Here is a 22,932-nt window from a genome sequence, read left to right as displayed (position 1 = left end):
TTAATGGGACAATTTATAATGGAACAGATTTCATAAGTTAATATTGTTGATAATTATTTGAGCCTTTTTTTTTTCATTTAACAGAAACTAAACTGTCATATTGTATTTTTGTTTGTTGCTGAGTTCTAATTGTTTGCTAGTGAAGTCTTAAGAAACTATGAACAAAATATAGGAAGTAATATCCTGTTGTTCTGCCAAATACTTTAAAATCATTATTTTAACAGTGATTATTATTGCAGTAACATTACTATTATGATTTTCCAACATGACTTATGGGACCAGACTCTTTTCTTCTCTCTTCTTTTAGGTGTTGGTGGAGCTTCTGAAAATGATGATCCTTCCAAAATGGTTATGGTACTTGCAGCTACTAATTTTCCTTGGGATATTGATGAGGCTTTAAGAAGACGATTAGAAAAAAGAATTTACATTCCATTACCATCAGGTATTGTTACTTAAATTGTAACAGATCTTTTTAAAATTTAAATTGGGCCTTAATAAACTATGAAAAAATAATCCTATTATTAATATCTTCATGTTTAGTCATCTTAACCATTTGAGTGTACCTTCAGCTAAAAAAATGTAGTTCTCTCTCCCTCCTAGTTCCTCCCCATCTTTGAAAAAATAAAACCCTATTTTAAAAGTTATACATGGTTAAAGCAAAACAAATCTCCATATTGATGTGCTTATTTTCTACAGCCCTTTCATCATTTTTCTTTTTCTTTTTCTGTCAGCTTTATCACTCAAGACCATGTATGGAATCTAGGAATTAGTTTAATTTTCATTTCTCTGGTTATTAGTTAATTGGGGCATTTTTTTCATTTGGTTATTGATATTTTGGATTTCATTTTTAGAAAGTTGGTCATAAATCATTTGACTGTCATTTGGGAGAAAGGGTTTTTTGAAGGCTCTCTAAGGCACAACATTAGCAGATACTTGTAGGTAAGCATACTTATTTGCACTGAACAATTACATAAAAGAGTTAAGTATCACAGAGGAGTTCCTCTAGAAAATAGGTGTGAGGATTTGATAAATGATTTAACTTATATACTGAGGAATTACTTTTTTTTTTTCCATTTCTGATGTTTGTCTAGCAAAGGGCAGAGAAGAGCTCTTGCGAATAAGTCTACGTGAACTGGAATTGGCTGATGATGTTGACCTTGCAGTATAGCAGAAAATATGGAAGGTTACTCAGGGGCAGATATTACCAATGTATGCAGGTAGGAATTCTTTTGGATGGAAGGACTTTTTGGGTTTTGGTTTCCTTAGCATTCTTAATTTTTTTAAGTTATATGAAGCCTCAAGTCATTTTGGACCATAAGTTATAAATTTGTTTTGAAGAGGCAAAATATTGTATCATGTTCTCAGTTGAAAATTTAAGCTATATTTTGTATATGTGTGTGTAAGTATGATTTAATGTATCTGGATTTGACAACTAGGCCTTCTATAACTTCAGTGAAGCAACATTTCTTATGTTATCCCTTGTTATCCCTTTGTATGGAGAAAAATATATGGAAAAAATTAATTTGAAATATGTTAATGGTTGAATGACCAGACCCCAAGAGGGGAAGGTGTTTATTTGAGTGTCTTAGGGATTTGTCCTTTGAACTTGTGCTGCTGAACCTTTTTTTTTTTTTTAAACAAATATTGTAAATGACACAGTCACAAAAACTGAGAATTGAAAAGGACCTAAGTCCAACCTATAAGTGAACAAAACTTTTCTCCATCACATAACTGGTGGTCATCTTAATGTTTACTTGAAAACTTGTAATTATAGGGAACCCATTTGTTATTTAATCAAACTACCTGTAAGGAGTTTTATTTATGTGAAACAAATCTTTACAGCTTCTATTTTAGGTAGCTAGGTGGTCCAGCTAGGTCTGAAAATGAGAAAATGAGAGTTTAAATTTGGTTTGATTTTGATTAACAGGTGAGTAAAAACCTTGGATAAATCACAGCCTTGATTTTTTCATTTTCCTTTAAATGAAGATAACTTCTTATCTCAGTGGTTTGTTATCACAATCAAATGCAGTATTTGTAAAGCACAAAACCCGGCACATAATAGGCACTTAATAAATGCCTGTTACCTTCCCTTTTTACCTATTTCTTTTAGTGGTGTTGATTCAAGTATAAAAATATCTAAATCTCTTTTTGGGTGATAGAACTTTGAATGTTTTTAGACAAGTGTCTCTCCATACTTCCAAACCTACCATTATCTCATTCATTTCATTCTTATTTCATTCAGCTAGCCCACAAAAGGCATATTCTTCATTCCTTTCAATATTCCTTTTCAGACACTGAGTTTAAAGAAGCTTTTCTTGATCCCTCTTCCAACCCCCCATCCTCCAACAGCTGTTAAGTCTTTTCCTTCTCTGGTTATCTCCTTTCTTTGTGTTTTGTTAAATTCATGTGACATATATGCATATAAAGATATAAAGACACACACACACATGCACGCACGTACACACACACGCACAAACGTACACACACTATACATATATACCTATATTAGAACAGCTCCCAAAATGCAGAGGAGTATGTGTATAGGTGCATGTGTCCATTATTTAGTATAGTACTTAGTATTTAGTAAGCTTAATTTAATAAGCATTCATTGTGGTCGGACCTATGAAAAATAGCATAGTACTATCATCTGTCTCTTCTCTGTATACTGTGCCTCGATTAATATAGCCTAAGATGATAATCCCTTTTGGTAAGAAGTTGAGGAAGGAGGTGTAGGTTGCGTATCTTAATTTAGAAGATTGTCTATGAAAATGCTTGGATCTCTTTCACATGATCTGATATTGATGGCTTGTCTTATCTCTTATACTTGTGAAGATGGCTTTTTGAACTCAGGTTTAAAACTTTATCCTTATACCTGTTAGATTTTATTTGATTAGATTCAGCCCATGGATACAGAATCCTGATTCTGTATTCCAGAGTTTTAGCTATCCCTTTCAGGTTTGTGTCATCTGTAATTGAAAAACCTTTATCAAAACTTTTGTCTTTTCCCAAACCTATAAGTAAAATATTGAACTACACAAGAACAAGAACCAATTTCTGGGGCCTTCTAAGTGAACATGGAACTATTACTGATAATTTTGGGGTCTGACCATTCAACCAGTTCTGAATGTAATCTAATGCAGCTAATAAACCTAACTCTTCTCTCATATCTAAAAGAATAATTGAAAGAATTTGATATATATTATACTAAAATCTAAGTAAATGTTCTTGGTGCCTGAAAATTGATGATGATACAAATTTTCCTTTTCTCAGAGAGGTTAGAGAGTATAAATGTGGAATGTGGTATGAATATGTTTTCAATAATTTTCAGTAATGATCTTTCAGAAATAAATATCAGATGATGTATTTACTGATGGCTTGCCCATCTCATATACGTCTGAAGATGGTTTTTTGAACTCACATTTAAATTTTATTCTTTTACCTGTTAAATTTTATTTGATTATATTCGGCCTAGACATCCTGTCCAGCATATCTGTGTGTTAAGATTTAATCCTTTTTTAAAGGCTTACTGCTATATAAGAAAAAAAAAAGGAAAAAATTAGCTTCTTAGTATACAGTTTGTAATAGCATATAATATAATGAAAATAACCATTCTATCCCCAATGGGATCGAGACTTTTTTTGGGGGTTGGAGCACTCATTGGCCTCATTGGTTAATAAAAAGTTGCCAATTACCAGCCTCTTTTTTCTGTGAAATTGTGTTTTCTCACATTATTTATTTTTGGAGTCAATTATTTTTTTAAATAAAATTTTGTTATCTTTTGTTATTCTATACATTTCCCTTCTAAATGCCATCTTTCATAATAATGAATTTTCTTTTCCTTTTTTTTTTTTTAATATATATAAAGAGAACGTTTGATAGAAGAGATCTATAGTGTTTCACACTTTTGTCCTCTACTTCTGCAAAGAGAAGTAGGAAAGGAAGGTGTGTGTTCATTTGCCTGGGCCAACCTTATTCAATATAATTTTGCAGCATTCAGTTTTTGATTATTTTTTATTGTTCTTTGTTGTCTCTGTTTATTTCACTTTACATCAGTCTTGCTGCTTCTCTGTAATTCCTCATGTTCTTTAATTCTTATAACACAATAATAATACCCAGTTATATCCATGTACCACATTTTGTTTAGCCATTCCCCAATCAGTGGGCTTCTACTTTCTTTCCAGTTTTGTTATCATAAAAAGTGCAGCTATAAATATTTTCGTGTATGTAGCATCCATTTATCTATAGTGTATGGTAATTATATGTTGGGATATACTGTTCACAGTTGTTGTGATTAACTTTTAAAATACACAGATAATCATTTTTCAAGCAAACATTTATTAAGGGGCTATTTGGTGGGCCAAAGGGGAGATAAAGATTAAAACAAAACAAGGTCCTTGCCCTCCAGGAGCTTACAGTCTAGTAAGGTGTAAATGACACATATACCAATAATTATAATACAAAATAGAACACAAGTGCTTAAGAAATACATGCCCAAAAAAGTGCTTCAAGAATTAGGAGAGAATTTCCATCTTAGGAAAGATGAGGGACAGGAGGTGTTATTTGACTTGGGCATGGAAAGATAGGAATTGTCATTTGGCATATTAGAGAGGTATTTCAAATGTGAGAAACATTAAATGTATATCATACAATACTACTTATTGACAGGTAGCAAGATTATACTTATAAACATTGTAATACTCTTTTGTAGCAATAAAAAGTTTATTCTCAGTTTAGTGTAACCAGACCCTTGGTATATGTGAAAATTTTAACTTTTAATTCTTTTTCTTTCAAAGAGATGCATCCCTGATGGCCATGAGGAGGCGCATTGAAGGTTTGACACCTGAAGAAATCAGAAATCTTTCCAGAGATGAAATGCATATGCCTACAACTATGGAAGACTTTGGAATGGCTTTAAAAAAGGTTTCTAAGTCAGTATCTGCTGCGGACATTGAAAGATATGAAAAATGGATATTTGAATTTGGATCATGCTAAGTTCTTTTTTAAAGTAAACTGTGAGAAACCTGCCTTATGTTGTTTCAATAGTAATGAAAAGTAGTATTTCATTGCACTGAGTGCTATATTTTTTTAAACTTTCATAATGATAATTATAAAAGGAATTCATGATTCTGAATAAATGTAATTTTTTTAAGCTGCAGGAACATTTGACTCAATTTGTTACTTTTGCATTGAACTTTAAAAGTTTTCATAATTAACACTTTTTTAGGTCATGCTTTTATATACACTTTGAGATGATGCCTTTTTTAAACATTGTTTCTTCTATTAATAGAGGAAGAAAGCTGAAAAACCATTCTTCAATCTAGGTAGTAATGAAGCCAGTTCTGACCTTAGTTTCATGTCTCATGGATATAACTTTTAAGAACTGTTTTGTTAGTTTAAGTAAACAAAAGGGGACTAAATTGAAACAAGGACCTACACTGCCCTTCCTCCTACTTGTTGGACTCTGCAAGGCTGGAGAAGGTTTTCTTTTCTTTACCTATTTCACTAAGCATTTGGAGACTCCTGGTTCTACTTTCATGTCCCTGAGCAGTAGAATGTTGCTGTAGGGACAGATAAACTTATTTTCCAAAGTTTTATCCATACACTAATTATAGCTTATTTTTGGAGCTGACTCTAAGGTATTTTATAAATGATAGGTACAGAATTGACAAATCAAATGCTGTTCACCTTGTAAAAACATACCCAAGGTCCCACAACACTAGAACTAGATATTTGAGCATAAGCAGAAATGTTATCTTCTGGAGATTTCATTAAAACATTGCTTTTTTATTTATTACTCTGTAAAGCTTAAGTAAACTTTCTCATAGCTCAAAATGACCTGTTCCTTTTTCAGGTATTCCAATGAAATGCCAGTGTTGGTAAATATACTTAAAAGTCCATTCAAAATGGTAATTGTAACAAAAAGCAAAGTCATAATAGCTAAGTAAAACAAAGTAGTTCACTACTAGATTCTTTAAAAACTTTGTATTGTTTTCTCACTGAAATTTAGTAATATTGTCACTGATATATGAGTAATCAACATAAGTTTTGACCTCTCACAATCCAATAAGTTGTATATATCCAACTCCCCTCCCCAAGAGATTTATTTTGCAACAAGAATGTCACTTGACAATTCCATTTGGATCCTGCTGTGAATTTGGTACAGGTATAATGAAGTAATAATGAAGATTCTTTATCAAAATCATAATTGTACAAAATACAAGTTAAATAGTTAAAAGTGTTTAATTCTGGGACTTAAGTTTAGCTTTTCATAAAGTGCTTAAAGTAAGACCTCATTACAATAAAAAAAAGTTGATATAATTTTCTTAAGGCACCTGGAATTACTGGCTTAAGTCTTTTTTTTTTTTTTTTTGCTGAGGCAATTGGGGTTAAGTGATTTGCCCAGCTAGGAAGTGTTAAGTGTATGACACCATATTTGAACTCAGGTCCTCCTGACTTCAGAGATGGTGCTCTATCCACTGTGCCACCTAGCTGCCCCATGGCTTAGTCTTTTTTTTGGTATACAAAACAAAATGTACTGCAAGTCTTTATATATCCTATTTCAGTTTGGCTAATTTTACCATTTTCTCATTCCTTAGGAAGTCATATCTGACATTACCAGTGAGGCAATTTCATATATTATATCCTTATTCTCCAATGTCTTTTAGAAGGCCAAGCTAAGTTGTGGCATTAGTTTTCAAAATATTTTCATTTCTTATTTGAATTACACTTTTTCATTAAATGACTGGAAATTATGAACCAAGTAACAAATTCCACAGTGAAAAAATGGGATAAGAATGTGTTAAATACATATGTTCTCTTCAAGACTGTCCTTTGATTTCTCTGTAGTCTCTAAGAAATTAAGAGGATAGTACCTATGGTAGCCCACTTTATCCAAGTGAAGAATTCCCCTGAAATTCAAAAGAATATGTCTTATTGTAATACAGAAGACAGTACGTTTTCCTACTAGATAAGGACAAAAATTTTTCATCAGTTTATCTTCTGATCTACAGTAACAGATTCTAAAATAACAGTTTCACAAAAGAAGGGAGCTGGGACCTGTAATAATAATGCATTCTCAGGAAATGGAAGAGGGAATGTGGGATGGTTGTGATAGAAGTATCACTCGAGTTTCCAGATCACTTGCTAGAGAATGGTCAAGGGAAGTGGGCATCTCCACCTCAAAAGCTAAGAAGATTATCTAATCTAGAAAAAATAAATGCTATTCCTACTTTCTGGTCATAGAGACTGAAAATAAGGTGTTTTGTTTTAAATACTCTTTGCTAATAACGTATTTTAATATACTGTAAATCAATATATAGTTTACTAATAGTCCTGTGTACCTATTAGGTTAGCATATTATTAGACTATACTATTACCACATACTGTTAATAGTATATTAGTATATAAATGAATGAAGCATATCAAAATAATACTGTAGGCTATCATAATAATTTCCTTCTTGGACTACAACAAAATAAAAGCATCTAAGCACTAAAATAACTGAAGGAAGACTAATGAAAGTGGATCTTTACACAGATAATCACACTATTAACACAGCAGTGTCTGTCAGCCATAGTCTTGGAATATAGCCTGTTTTGAGGAAGGTGCTGCCATTGTGGGAGGTACAGTGGGAAACATTTACTGAGTCTATTCATGTACCTAAATGACAAAGTGGAGGGGCAGGAAGAAAGGAAAACTAGAGTGGTAGTTTCCATTAAAAATGAGAATTATTTAAAAATAAATTACTTACTTGGATTCAGAATTAGGAAAAAGCACCTTTAAGATGGCTATTACTATAGCTGCTCCTATAATTCCAAGCATTGTGATGTTCATAAACATAAAAAGTACTGGGAAAATGTTGGTCCAGAATTTACACATATATTTTCTGAAATCCTCCATCAATTGGCAAATGATCTAAAAAGAAAAAAAAGTTAAGATATATGAGGAGTTAGTTTAAAGATAGTGAAACAAAATTAAGACTCTTCACCTTATATTTCTATTCCCTGCTTTGCTTGACCACTGAAGGAAAAGGTCACAGTACATATTGATTTTATTTAGTATAAATTCATTATGAAACTAGTCTAAGAACTCCAAAATCCTCACACCAATCAAAAAAATTTCTCTGTAAACTGTAACTGGGATACTACTAAAACTTTAATAAGTATCTACTCATCCCCCATCACTGCACCTACTCTGCTTCCCTTGAAATATCTCAAAAGTTCTGTACCTTTGCCCATCTCCCAGAAAAAAGTACTTCTCTTTGTAAAGATTGATTGATTCTTCCACTTGTAATCCTAGATTCTGATTCTTTAGGACTTTCAATTTTTCTCTCCCCTAGCTTTCTAACAAAGTATCCATAGATATATGTTGATTAAAAACTAAAACCTTTTTCCTTAATCTTTCTTGAGAATTTTCCTCATGGGACTCCTATCACTTCTAGTTAACATTTCAACTCCCTTCTCCACTACTAAACTTAAAAACATTTACAGATAATTTTCCTCTTTCTTATTCTCTAATGAACCTTTATTCTCTTGCAATTTGGCTTCTGAATTCATCACTGAAACCGCTCTCTTAAAGACCTTATTTCCAAATGTACTTTCATCATCTCAGTCATTACCTTCCTTCACCTCTCTGTGCAACATTTAATGTTGCTGATTACACCTTGATATTCTTACTTCCTTTTTCTATCATGACCTTATATTCTCCTGATTCTCCTATTTTGATCATAACTTTCCTGACTCTCTTTCCTTCAATGAATTAAAATTCAGCATATTTAGACTTCCTGCCACATGATCACCTGAACAACAGAAACATTATCCAGCACCCACATACCAACTTTAGCAAAACCTTGAAGTTCGCAGAAGACCAAATAACGATCAAAAAAATCCAGTCAGAAAGTACAATAAAGCAACTTCCTCCATCTAGGAACTGCAAAAAGAGCCAAAATTCTGAAGATGATAGAAAAGGGTGACTTTTCAGTAAAGCCAGTGCCACATCAGGCTGGGACTCAAACAAAACTAGCAACAGTAAACATAGTCTTCAAAGCTCTGTGTCCAGAGGAAACAAGAGTATGATGCTCTCCTGAGAAGGTTTTATGATGGTTAGAAAGCCCCAGAGGACCTTAAAAGTCCTCTTTTAAGAGCAGACAGTAACCAGAATAATGCCCAGATCCAAACAGCCCAAGCTAGGTGCTCTGAGGTCTCAAACTTGGTCATGAGATGCCAAAGAAGGCAGTAAATAGCTTAAGGGGTGAGAATGGAAGTTAACCAGTTGTAATGAAGGTCAGCAAAAGAACCCAGGAAACCTAGGACAAAATCAAACTTGACAGCTGAGCTCATGAAAAGAGCAGTAAGGGGTGGAACGTGATTCCAACAGACAGCCCCAATTTAAGAATTGAAAGCCAGAAAATAAATCAAACTCCCACTGTACCAATAATTAGTGCAAATTTAGGGCTCTCCCAAAGGAAGAAGAAAATCCAGAATAACTGCATATATATACATTTCAAAGAAAAAATAGGTTTTTCACAAGGAACATGAATTACCTAGAAGAAATGAAGCAAAAGGGGGAAAAAATGAAAAGGCTCTATATTAAATCTGGAAGACAAAGATAAAATCCTCTTTTAAAGGAACCACAAAAAAGTAATGTGAGCCAAAATCCAAAATGCCTACATCTAAGAAAAAAAAATTACTGCCAGCATCCAGGAGAAAGTACTTCAAATACCAAGGATTTATAGTCATAAGAACTAATAACTTCACAAACCAGGGGAGATCTTGGTTTATTATTATTTATTTACAAAAGGTAAAAATATTTGCTTACAATCAAAAATACAGTGAAATATATTTAGTAATAAAATCCTGTAAGAGTAAAAAAAAAAAAAGATGTAAGATATTCTCAAGCATTTAAGCAGGAAGTTGAAATACGAACACAAGAGCAAAAAGTTATCTAGAAAGGTAAATATGTGAACTACAGGAAGAGGCTCTGTGAGAGTGTAGTGCTAACATATAATGGAGAAAGAGAAACAATCCATTCAGAACCTAATGTTTTTCATGGGGTTATTGAAGGAATTAGATTAAAAAAAAAGTCACAGGAATGGAATGAATCTGTATTAAGGGTTTTAAGAGAGGGTAAAATGATAAATATACTGCAGAGGAGGAAGAAGGGAGTGGAACTTGCCATTTTTCTTAAGTGGAGTGTGTAAGAATATACCAACATAAAAAGGGGAGGAGAAGGCATTAGATGAACCTTATTTTTTTAATTAAAGTTTTTTATTTTCAAAACACATGCAAGGATAATTTTTCAACATTGACCCTTGAAAAACCTTGTGTTCCAATTTCCCCCCTTTTTTTTCCACCCTCTCCTCTAGATGACAAATAATTCAATAAATATTAAACATGGTAAAAATATATGATGAACCCCATTTTCTGAAATGGACAAAGTAAGGTTGAACACACAGTTGGTATAAAAATAATCAAACAACAGGGAAACTGTTGGGGGATAGGTAGAAGGTTAAGAAAGATAATACCAAAGAAAGAATGAGCACAAGCAAAACAAATCTGATCTTAGTGGGAGAGAATGAAAAAGAAAACTGTAATTTAAGGGCGTACCCGTCAATTAGTGAATAGTTGAAAAACTGGTACTATGACAGTTGTGGGACTTGTCTGTACTATAATCAGATTCACGAAGGTAGGAAGGAAATATGCCATTAATAAGCACCTGCTATGTGTCAGGCACTGTGTAATATTGTCTCTAAAATGTAATGTTCTCTGGAAGCAGGTTTCTTGGGAGGCTTCTGGGAGCAGCCTTTGTTTCAGTTCAATAATCACTCCAAATACAGCCAGGTATTAAAATCCAAATCCTTTATTATCTCTTTCAAAGTCTTGTCTCCTTTCCTAGGGCTCAGTTAGCTTTCTTAGAGGCCTATCTTTTTCCTTGGTTCCGAAAGCTTAAGCTCCTGTCTTCTCTGCTTCTCCCAGCTTCTTCAGGTCCTCCTGATTGTGTCTTGGCTTCTGTTGGGGAGGCAGGAGGACTGCCACTATGGTCTCTGTCTTCCTTAGTTCTGATTCTGGCTGAGCTTGTCTGAGCTTATATGCTCTCTTATCATAGGTGTGAATCTCGTAGAACTATAGTAAGTACTAAATACATGTACTAAACTAGAGAACTGTTAAATACCATGCTAAATAATCATTGTCTCTATCAATTCCACTGACTTAGCACCTTATTTCAATCCTTTGTTTCAAGTTCAGAGTTCTGGCCCATAACAGCACTGTGCTAAGGACTTACAAATTTAATCACTTGATCTTTATGACTACCCTGGAAGGCAAATGCTATTATTATCATTATCCCTACTTCACAAATAAGGAAACAGGCAGAGGTTAAGTGGCTGTCCAGAGTCATGCAACTAGTATTTGAAAAGGAACTTGGACTCAGCTCTTCCTGACCTCAGACTCAGCACTGTATTCACAGTGTCACCTAACTGCCTTATTGATAAGGAAATTCTTCCCCAAGCAGTCCAGTCCTTTTTCAGTCACACATATCTGATTTTTCATGACCTTATTTAAGATTTTCTCGGCCGAGGTATTGCCATTTCTTTCTCCAGATTATTTTCACAGATGGAGAACTGAGACAAACAGGGATGAGTGACATGTCCAGGGTCACATAGCTTTTAAGTGTCTGAGGCCACTTTTGAATTTGAATTCAGGAAGAGGAATCTTCTTACTAGGCCCAGCACTCTGTACACTATGGCATCACTTAGCTGCCCAGTCTTCCCCAGGAGCTTGTTATATTAATGTAACAATAATCTGTGATGTTCTCACAGGTCCAGTTACAAAATAAAAGAAAATCACATATAACTCATATAATGATTTCTACTTTAAAGGATTTGCAAGGCTCCAACCCTTAAGCTTTCGATTAGTTTTTATGTGTTGTCCATTCTTTTTTCTCATGTTGGCCTATAATTTTAAAAACAATAAGAAATAGTGATATTCACCTTACATGAAGATGGAGGCTCTGCTCTAAGTGGAGTCTCTGGTAACTTGCCAGGCAATGGGTCTTCATTTATGGTCGTTTCCATGTTCCTGATAAGGTACTGACTGGTTGTCTGCAATAGACTAGGACTATCTACAGAAATAACAAGATGGGAAGTTAACTGAATGCTTCTAGCTTTCTTTAAAATAGTACTCTCTACTACTAACTTTAAGGTCAGTAAATAAAATTAAGGTCATAAAATTCATACTATGTATGGAAATAAAAAATCAGAATTGATCAAAAGCTTAATTATATTTTCTATAACTATTAAGTGTCTGAGACCAAATTTGAACTCAAGTCCTCCTGACTTCAGAGCTGGTGTTCTATCCACTGCACCACCTGGCTGTTCCTATAACTAGCATTTTTAAAAGAAAAAAAAATTAAAATTAGATTATATCTCTCACTGAATAGAAAGTGAATTTTACATATTAAAAAAAAACTACAAGAAAACTTAATTCAAGAAAAAAAATTTTAATTGAAGTAACAAAAAGGTTTCTGTTTTTCAAAGATGAATTTTAAAAACAAACATCCTTAATATTCTATTTAAGAATAGACAATTATGGCAGAAGAGATTTACCAAAACAGGCCATGGGATTGAAAGTTGCAAGGGACCTTAGAGATCATTTAGTCAACCTTTCCCTTGCCTTCCAATTTTACAGAAAAGAAATTGCTGCTTATGAAAGTTAAATGATGCCCAGGTTCATAAGTACCAGGGAGAGGATTTAAACTCAGCTTCTTGATACTAGTTAGCAATCCATCCCCTACCTTATACTGCTTATATCTCAAAAGAGACACTGCTATAAATCCTTGAATATAAATCCAAAGCAACAAAGGGCTTTCTGAAATAAGCACATTTCCTAATAACATCATTGTGATTAAAAACATGCATCAACAATTATAATTAGTAATGCTATATGGATGTAGGACAAAGCTCAAGCTGGATCACATCTAGGAAAGTGCACTATACTTCCAATGATCTCAAACTGTTTAAAGATATGGAAGTCCATTCTTTTTATTTATCACTATGAAAAACATGTTCTAAGTAACCCTAAGGATAATGGAAAAGATACACAGTGGATAGGTCATATCAATTTACAACCAAATTTGTGCTGGCATGACAAATCATTGAGAACATATTTTACTGAAAAAAGCTGCTGGGTTAGTCACTTTATTAAAGAGTCAAGAACGAAAAAATGAAAGTATTGCAGTGAGAGCCAAGAATTATTTAAAAAAAAAAAACAAAACAGAGAAAACAAATTAAACCTATCTTCCTTTTTCTGGGACCCTGGAGAACATATAGATTATAAATACTGGATATGCTAACATTTATGGGTGTTTCATCAGTTAGTTTTGCTTAACTTTTTCTTTGTTATTATAAGGTAGATGGAAGGAAGGATCTATTGGGAAATTACTGTGTTATTGAAAAAATAAAACTAAGAAGAGGAGTACCTCCAGCACACAGAATAAATTATTCAGAGAATTTATAGAAAGATGTAGACAGGAGGAGCATTACATTGGAAAAAAGGTTTGTAATCCATACCATCTATAAAGGTTAACTGATTAATGGAAAGGTTATCTATACCATTCCATAAAACATTTTAATATTCAAGTGTTAAACAAATATTCATCAAGGAAGGTATTGTTTTTTAACTCAGTATGTACTTAGCTCACATAAGTGATAAATGAACAAACAAACAAATAAATAGTTACCTTTTCTTGAGAGATTAGGAAGTGTAAATAAGACGTCATTATCTCTAGGAATAGAATACAGTATGCTTTCCTCCAAAGGAATGGTATAATTTGAACGTCTCTGGATTCTCTGGTTCTTAACTAAAATGCCAATTTCAATCACATCCTTTTGTTGAGCCTATGAAAGATGAAATAATGGCACTAGATCATATACAAACTGAAATTCCATTTTCCTGTTTGATCTTTTTCTGTAGGTTGCCAACTATAGCAACTCAGAATAATTACTTTTTTCCATTTTGGGGAAAATTTTGCAATTATATTTATGTCTGCTTTGGCACACTCTTTTGCAGGCACTACTTTCAGTTCCATTTAATTTAATCTATAGCCATGTTGCAGAGATGAAGACCAAATCTAATTGCTTCAATTCCCTCCTCCAAGAGTATTGATAAATGAATATAGAGGGATATAGTTGATAATTTTTATGCTAAATATGACAATAAAAAATATAAAAGAAAACTTTAAAAAATTAGGGGATTTGGAATTTAGAAGGTTCTTTTATAACTACTGAACATCAACTCTTAAATACTTCTTTCTAAACCAAGTTAGAAATGTAATAGAAGAAAACAATCTAAAATCCACAAAACTCAAAGCATACCTATTTACAATTTGTAAAGCAATTGCTAAGTTTTAAATAAGTATGTTCTCTTACTTGCTTCCCATCAATCTCTACTACTTCTTCTTGGATGGCAATCATTTGCACATTGGAACTAGATGCCAGAGGCCACTGATGAACTAATATCCGCACAATGACAGTTCCAAAATATCCCTCGACCTTCAGATTTTCTGAATTTTCACCTTCCACTATCAAAAAGAAATAAAGTTGTTAAACAAAAGTAATCTGAAATAATTATTTATAAAGAATAAAGTAGCCAATATTATACCCCCTCTAATGGCTTTATCCCTTTACCCCCATGCTCTGTGCTGTTGCAAATGTACGAGAATAGCATAAGAAAAATTGTTATCAAACCTTGTAATTATTTATGTATTTCTGAAATGAGTAAATACTGTATGGTCTGGACTTTCTAAAAAGAAATGATGTCACTTTAGGAATATCTTCAAATTTTCATGATCATTATTAAGGTGTAAAAAAGTTTAAAAAATGTATCACTCAGATTGGCTAAAATGACAAGAAAAAATAACAATGAATGTTGTAGGGGATGTGGGAAAACTGAGACACTAATACATTGTTGGTGGAGTTATAAATGGATCCAACCATTATGAAGAGAAATTTGGAACTGTGCCCCTAGGGCTATTAAACTGTATACCCTTTGACCCAGCAGTGTTACTACTGGGTTTATATCCCAAAGAGATCTTAAAGGAGGGAAAGGGACCCACATGTGCAAAAATGTTTATGGTAGCCCTGTTTGTAAGGGCAAGAAACTGGAAACTGAATGGATGCCCATCAATTAGAGAATGGCTGAGTAAATTATAGTATATGAATGTTATGGAATATTATTGTAAGAAATGATCAACAGGATGATTTCAGAGCGGCCTGGAATAACTTACATGAACTGATACTAAGTGAAATGTGTAGAACCATGAGATCATTGTACACAGCAACAAGAAGACTATATGATGATCAATTCTATTAGATGTGGCTCTCTTCAACGTTGAGATGATTCAGACCAGTTCCAAAGAGCTTGTGATGAAGAGAACCATCTACATGGATAGGATTGTGGGAACTGAGTGTAGATCACAACATAGCATTTTCATTCTTTTTGATGTTGCTTTTTTTCTTTTTTTTTTTTTTTCCACTTTTGATCTGATTTTTCTTGTGCAGCAAGATAGTTGTGGAAATATGTATAGAAGAATTGCACGTGTTTAACCTATATTGGATTACTTGCTATCTAGAGGAAGTATTGGGAGGAAAGGAGGGAAAAAATTTTGGAACACAAGGTTTGCAAGGGTGAATGTTAAAAACTATCTTTTCATATGTTTTGAAAATAAAAAGCTTTAAAAAATGTTTTAGAAAATTTTTTAAAAGTGTCAACCATGGTAAGGCATGTCTATAGAGCAACCAAGAAGGAACCCTGAATATTTCTTGCTTCCAAAGAAGATAAATGCATCCCAATGATATAAGGGAGCCCCAACATAGTAATGGCATATATGTGTCCCCAATTTTTTCCTGAAAAAGAACTTTTAAATTGTCTTATATCTTTTAATCACTCACAGCAGTAATGTAAAATTACTACCCACAAACTCCTAATAATAATGCCCACCAGCTGCAAAGATGGAACAAAATAGCACCAAATGTCTTGGAAGTCAACCCGGGAAGGCTCTGACATCTACTGGTAGAAAATAATTAACAGCTAGAATATCCTAAAAGATACCCTAAAGCAATGCACATTAAAGGACTTACAAAATAAGTCCATTTAGTTACTGTTCCTTAAATAATGATCACAGTGCTAATTGGAGAAATTTTTGTAGCATTTTTAAGATTTGCAAAGCACTTTACACACCATATTTAACTTAATCCTTACAATAAACCTTTGACATAAGAGCTGTTCTTTTTATTTTTCCTTCTAAATGGCAGCTGGCTCAAAGAGGTCGTCCAGGATTATCACATAGCTTTTAATGTTTAAGACAGAATTTGAATCCATGTCTTTTGTGCAAAACCAGCACTCTATTCCCTGTACTATATTGCCTTTTTGTGCCTGATGTCAATTAAGGGATTATTTGTCAAACAGGAATAAAGATGTATATTTGTTAATGTAACAGAGATGCGATGTGGTCCAACCTGATCCAGTTCATTATTTATTATTTCATCTTTCCCCATATACATGTAAAACAATATTACCATTTGTTTTTTAAAACCAGATTCTCTCCCTCCCTCTCCTCTCCCCATTATCATTCTGTAAACCTGTAAATCATTCACAGCTGATCATCTTAACAATATTGCTGTTAATTTTGCACATAATATGTTTCACTTTGAATGAGCTCATGGAAGTCTTTTCAGGTTTTTCTAAAAACATCCTGCTCATCATTTCTTATAGCACAACAGTATTCCATCATAATCACATACATTAATAATCACCCATTCCCCAATTGATGGGCATTCCCTCAATTTCAGATTGTTTGCTCTGAGATGAGATACTATAAATGTTTTTGGTACTTATAGGTCCTTTTCCTGTTTATTTGTTTCTTTAAATCTCTTTTGGAATACATGCCTGATAGAGGTATTGTTAGGTCAAAGGGTATACAGGGTATACCTCTTTGAGCATAGTTCTAAATTGCTCCACAGAATAGTTGAATCTGTTCACAATTCCATCAGTAATGCATTAATGTCTCATTTTTTTTTCATATTCCCTCTAACATTGTCATTTTCCTTTTCTAGACTATTAGCCAATCTAATAAGTATGAGGTAGTACCTCAGAATTGTTTTAATTTGCATTTCTCCAATCAATGGTGAATTAAGAGTATTTTTTCTTCTGGCCAAAAATAGCTTGATTTGTTTATCTGAAAACTGTTCCTATCTTTTGATCATTTATCAATTGGGGAATGGCTCTTATTTTTCATTAATTTGATTCAGTTCCCTATATGTTTGATATATGAGGCTTTTATCAGAGAAATTTACTTCAAAATTATTTTCACAATTACTAACTTAGTAATTGCTAAGCAAAACTAAGTTCTGCTAACTTACTCCCCATTTATTCTCTCTTCTTTCACCCTGTCCCTCCTCAAAAGTGTTTTGCTTTTGATTACCTCTTCCCCAAGATGCCCTCCATTCTATCACCTTTCTCCCTTTTCATATCCCTTTCTTGTCCTATTTTCCTGCAGGGTAATATAGATTTCTATAGCCAACTGAATGTATATGTTATTCACTCTTTGAGACAATTCTAAAGTTTACTCACTCTCTTTCCTTTTGCCCTTTTCCCTCTATTATTAAAGCTCGCTTTTGCCTCTTATGGCAGATAATTCTGTAGAGGGCTGAAGCTCCAAAAAGGTATGCTTGAATCAGACAACTGAGCACTTAAAGCTAATTACTTATTCCATGTGAGACAATGCCTCTATTAGCATATGTTTGGATAAATGGCTCTTCTCACCACTAGTGCTTGCTGAATATTTGGTGTTAAGATAATCATAGGCAAGGATTGGAGGGCAGAAAGAGGGGCTAGACAGGCATTTGGAGGCAGGAGGAGGAGGAGAGAAGTTGGTGACTCTGGATTCCAGGATCCAGGAGACATCTTTGGCAAAACTCATGGCAGTTTGCCTACCTCCTTCACTTCTCCCCCTAAAGACCAAGGACTTTGATTTATCCTGACTCTGGCTGACCCTGAAGCCCTCCAGGAAGCTAGCACGTACTCTACAATTGGCATCTAAAGTGGACCAAGGACCTTAATTTCACTGAAGAAGTCCCTGTGACCAGGAAATAGGGAATCTTAATAGACAAACAGGGAACTTACTTTGTTAAGAGCTAAACTAATAACTCTCGTTTTCTAGCAGAAATGGGGTAGATATTAGGAAAAGATTCTCCCCCACCTCCACTCCCTGGGAGCTCTTTAGGAAGCATACTCAGACTAATTAAGAGGCAAGGTTGCTTGTAATTTGGGAGCAAATTGATGGACTCGTGGATATATTAAAATGCACATCCCCTTGGTTCTCCAAGGAAGAAGAAATAGAGGCAGATAATTAGAAACTAGTAGATCAACTATGTGAATATTACAATGATAAAGGTCCTGATTCAATTTCTAAGGAAACAGTCTATATGTACAACTTAATACAATTAGCCTTAAAGAATCCCGCAAGTTCTAGAAAAAAAAAGTTTTAAGAACACTCACATAAGGAAGTGTGAAGAGAAAGAGGAAAAGACTGGAGAGGATAATGGAAATCTCGATGGAAGGCATGAGGATTTAAGTGAACTTGAAGGGCGTACTGATTCTCACTCTCACAGTCCACTTCAACTCCGCCTACACCCGAGCAGGCTATTGATCCTCCCTCATCAACTTCACCTTCCTGGGTGGAGGGAGGAGGAGGAGTGGGAGGGGAAGTGATATCACCAGCACCTCCCCACCCCAGCAATCACCCCCTCCTATGATTCCACTGCAAAAGGCACTACTTAAAGCCAAAGAGGAAGGGCAGAATACAGATGATTTGATAATAGAAATGTATCCTGTGATTGAACTTAGTTTAACTCTTCAGGTCAAGAAAAAAGATATACTCTTTTTAATCTAGAAATTATTAAAGACCTGAAAAAGGCTGGCACTCTTTATGGGGCTACCTCATGTAAGATGTTGTTACAGAATTTGGCTTATGAAATTTTAACCCCTCGTAATTGGAAATCTATATAGCAAGGACATGCTTAGAACCTGGACAAAACTTGTTGTGGCTTTCTATAGATAGTGAGCTCTGTAGGATACAAGCCCAAAGAAATAGGCAAGCTGGAGTTAATACTCCAATCACCTGTGACCAACTAACAGGTGTAGGTTCCTAGGCAGACACTTCAGCACAGATTAATTACCCCTTAGCAGCATATGGGCAAATTGCTGCTGCTGCTATCAAAGCATGGGATTTTATCCCATGTAAACAGGACAGAGAAGAGGCCTTCACAAAAATAACACAAGGGCTAAATGAACCTTTTGCTGATTTCGTGGGACATTTGCAGACAACTGTCATACGAACTAATGGTGAAAATGCAGTAACAGAAATTATGAGAAGGCAACTTGCTAAAGAAAATGCTAATGAGGTTTGTAGAAGAATTATACTAGGACTGCGCGAGGATGCTCCTGACATGTGAAATAATGAACAATAGATTGGTTTTGGACTATCTCTTGGCTGCTGAAGAAGGCGTATGTGTGACTGTTGCTGACATAACCTCCTTCTAGGACTTCTGGAAATCTTTTACAACCCCATGCTGATTTATATTGTTTGTTATATCACTATTTGCATGTATAATTCATGTTTGTTTACACTACATTGAGCCTGCACCTGCTGTGGAAAAAGTCATCACTAATAGCCTGTGCTTTATTGCTATGTGCTTGTGTAATATCTCCTATGCTGATGGGTTTGTGCATTCCTGTTTCTAGTAAGACCTTTCAGCCCAGAAACTCACTAACAATATCTGGTTTGACTCCCCACTTCCCTTTGGTGCTTTTCATCTCCCTTCCTGAGAAGTTGGGGGGGGGATTTGATCACATCCTTTTTGGGGTTCTCGCCTCCTTGAGAAGTCAAGGAGGGTGTGACCACCTGTGTTCTAAAACAAAAGAAAGCAGGAGACGTAGAGGGCTGAAACTCCAAAAAGCTATGCTTGAATTAGACAATCGAGCACTTAAGGCTATTTACCTATTCCAATGGCTCTTCTCACCATTGGTACTTGCTGAATGTTTGGTGTTAAGATAATCATAGACAAGGATTGGAGGGCACTTCTCCCCCTAAAGACTAAGGACTATGATTTATCCTGATTCTGGCTGACTCCGAAGCCGTCCAGGGAGCTAGCCCATACTCTACACTTTCCCTTTCTTCCAGTACTTCCTTCTCCCATTTAGATATTATCCCCTTTATATTCAACTACCATCTGTGCCCTCTACATATACTCCTTCTGTCATAATAATGAGAAAGTTCTAATGAGTTTCAGGTATCCTCCTCCCATGTAAGAATGTAAACAGATTACCCTTATTAAATCTCTTATGATTTCCTTCTTGTAATTTGAAGGTTAAATTTTCTATTCAGCAACTCTAGTCTTTTCATCATAAATGCTTGCAAGTATTCTCTTACATTGAATATCCACCTTTTCCTCTGAAGGATTATATTCACTTCTACTGGGTAGATGATTCTTAGTTGTAATTTGTAATGGCCGCGTATTTAAAATCAGCCGGAGTCAGGAATTCAGGTTAAGGGAAAAATCTTCAATCTTTATTGAAGTGAAGAGATGAATAAGGATTGCAATAGCAATATGGGCAAGAAAGATTGTGATAGCAATATGGGCAGCTGTGACAGGAAGCCAGCTAACAGAGGGAGATCTGAGTGAGAAAGGTCGTCGCAATGGCAAAAACAAGCAGTCTCTCCTTTCCCTTCCTTTTCCACTCCCCTGCCTCCACCCACCAAAATCGTCATTTCCTATACAACACATCAGGACTTGCACAAAGAGTGGGCGGGGGCTATTCTTTCTCCAAGCTTATATATTAATAGAGTATGCTTGGGACCTCAGTGCATCAACTCAAGCCTCAGCCCATTACAGTAATCCTTGATCCTTTGCTTTCCGGAATATCATATTCCAAGTTCTCTGATTCTTAAGCTGCTAAATCTTGTGTTATCCTGATTGTGACTCTACCATACTTGAACTATTTCTTTTTGGACACTCGCAATATTTTCTCCTTGACCTGGGAGTTATAGAATTTGGATCTCTTTCAGGTGATTGGTAAAATTCTTTTCTGTTTTATCTTGTTCTAAGATATCAGGACTGAAAACTCTCTGATAATTTCTTGAAAGCTGATATCTAAGGCTCTTTTTTTGATGATGGCTTTGAGGTAGTCCAATAATTTTAAAATTATCTTTCCTGCACCTATTCTCTAGGTCAGTTGTTTTTCCAATGAGATATTTCGCATTGTTTTCTATTATTTCATTGTTTGGTTTTGTTTTATTGCTTCTTGATTTCCCATAAAGTCATTAGCTTCCATTTGCTCAATTCTAATTTTTTTATAATAGCTTTTTATTTTTCAAAATATATGCGAAGACAGTTTTCAACATTCACTCCTGTAAAAACCCTGTGGTCCAAAACTTTCTCCCTCCTTCTTCCCCTCCGTTTCCTCAGATAGCAAACAATTCTGTTAAGGACCACACCTAGGTGAAGGGGCAGGTCAATTCTCAAAGATCTTCCACAGCTGTGAATCATAACAGTTGAAGGAGTGGCAAAGCAAAGGCTGGATTGGGAATGAAATAAATTGGAGGGAAGAAGAGAGAGTTCAGAGAACAGCAACTGCCTCTCAGGAGAGAGATCAGAGAACAGCAACTTAGTCTCCTTGTATCATCATCATCCTCTCACATGAAGAGATCCGTTCTACAGGTCTGAGTTAGACCACCAGCAGCCATTGGCAGGTGGCTCCCTTATCACTACACAATTCAACAATGGTTAAATATGGGCATCAATTCTAATTTTTAAGGAATTATTTTCTTAAGTGAGCTTTTGTATCTTCTTTTCCATGTGGCCAATTTTATTTTTTAAGATATTCTTCTCCTCACTGACTTTTTGCACTTCCTTTTATGTCACTCATTTCTCTCACCAGTACCATGTTTCCCCGATAATAAGACCTATCCCGAAAATAAGCCCTCCCCTTACTGTGTAAGATTCCTCTAAAATAAGCCCTCCCCCAAAAATAAGCCCTATTGAGATTGCTATTGTAGTGAATGAAGGTGATCCCTTGTGCTACATGCTATATTACGATACCCTCTGTATGCACCGTCCACCCTCCTCCCCTCCACCGGGTGAAACGCACGCTCCGCTCCAAGCTGCATCCAATCAGAGCTGCAGCAGTGAGCGCGTCATCCTGTTCTTCCCCAGTGATTTGCTTGCTGGCGCCATTGAGAGCAGTGCCGCGGAGGAGAGCTGAGGCAGGACAACATAAAAACCCAGTATGTAAGTGGGAGTGAAGGGGGAATGATAGAGGATAAAAGGGGCATGATGGAGGATAAAAGAAGAATTCAGGGGGCATGATGGAGGATAAAAGCAGAACTCAGCCAGCACTCACCATGCTAAAGAAATGAAGAACTTCCTTGCAGAGAGAAGAATAGATCAAGTAATGATTCCTGCAGGAATGACTGCCCATCTCCAGACCCTTGATATTGCAATAAACAAGCCATTCAAGGACCATTTGCGCATGGAAGTCAATGACTACATTGAAAATAGAATGGAAAGAAATCAGCGTGGAAACTTTGTGAAGCCCTGTCTGCAAGAAGTCGTGACTTGGGTGAAGAAGTCATGGGATAAAATTACTGACAGCTGTGTCGCCACGGCACTACGAGCAGGTTACCTGGACAAGACATGTTCATTTAAAGAGAGCTATATTGCTGGACATGACAGATAGGGTCCACTTCTTCTGAAGGAAATAGAAGCGCAAGACATCCAGGATGAAATTCAGGGTATGGACACTTATGACGATATTGTTGAAGAAAATGACATGATCATTATTGAATAAAGGTACTTTTTAAAATTCACATTTACCTGTT

The 22,932-nt window shown here is 35.0% G+C and overlaps 2 protein-coding genes across 2 annotated transcripts in view; one reads left to right on the top strand and one right to left on the bottom strand.

Moving 5' to 3' along the window:
* The window catches only part of KATNA1 (katanin catalytic subunit A1), a 29,873-nt gene extending 24,714 nt beyond the window's left edge, over positions 1-5,159 (top strand). Inside the window, 4 exon segments of the mRNA XM_051997923.1 lie at positions 308-442; positions 1,092-1,157; positions 1,160-1,217; positions 4,794-5,159. Of these exon segments, the coding sequence (XP_051853883.1) occupies positions 308-442; positions 1,092-1,157; positions 1,160-1,217; positions 4,794-4,992 (458 nt within the window). The 3' untranslated portion in view covers positions 4,993-5,159.
* A 905-nt stretch (positions 5,160-6,064) lies between these two features.
* The window catches only part of GINM1 (glycosylated integral membrane protein 1), a 38,686-nt gene continuing 21,818 nt past the window's right edge, over positions 6,065-22,932 (bottom strand). Inside the window, exons 4-8 of the mRNA XM_051997924.1 lie at positions 14,423-14,574; positions 13,735-13,891; positions 11,987-12,117; positions 7,751-7,914; positions 6,065-6,908 (exon numbers count right to left, since the gene is read on the bottom strand). Coding sequence (XP_051853884.1) covers positions 6,800-6,908; positions 7,751-7,914; positions 11,987-12,117; positions 13,735-13,891; positions 14,423-14,574 — 713 coding nt within the window. The 3' untranslated portion in view covers positions 6,065-6,799. The remainder of the gene's footprint in view (positions 6,909-7,750; positions 7,915-11,986; positions 12,118-13,734; positions 13,892-14,422; positions 14,575-22,932) is intronic.

Source organism: Antechinus flavipes, chromosome 4, assembly GCF_016432865.1.
Source record: "Antechinus flavipes isolate AdamAnt ecotype Samford, QLD, Australia chromosome 4, AdamAnt_v2, whole genome shotgun sequence".
Classification (NCBI taxonomy): Eukaryota; Metazoa; Chordata; class Mammalia; order Dasyuromorphia; family Dasyuridae; genus Antechinus; species Antechinus flavipes.
Note: the sequence above shows the minus strand (reverse complement) of the source record. Positions and strands in the feature narration are given on the sequence as shown.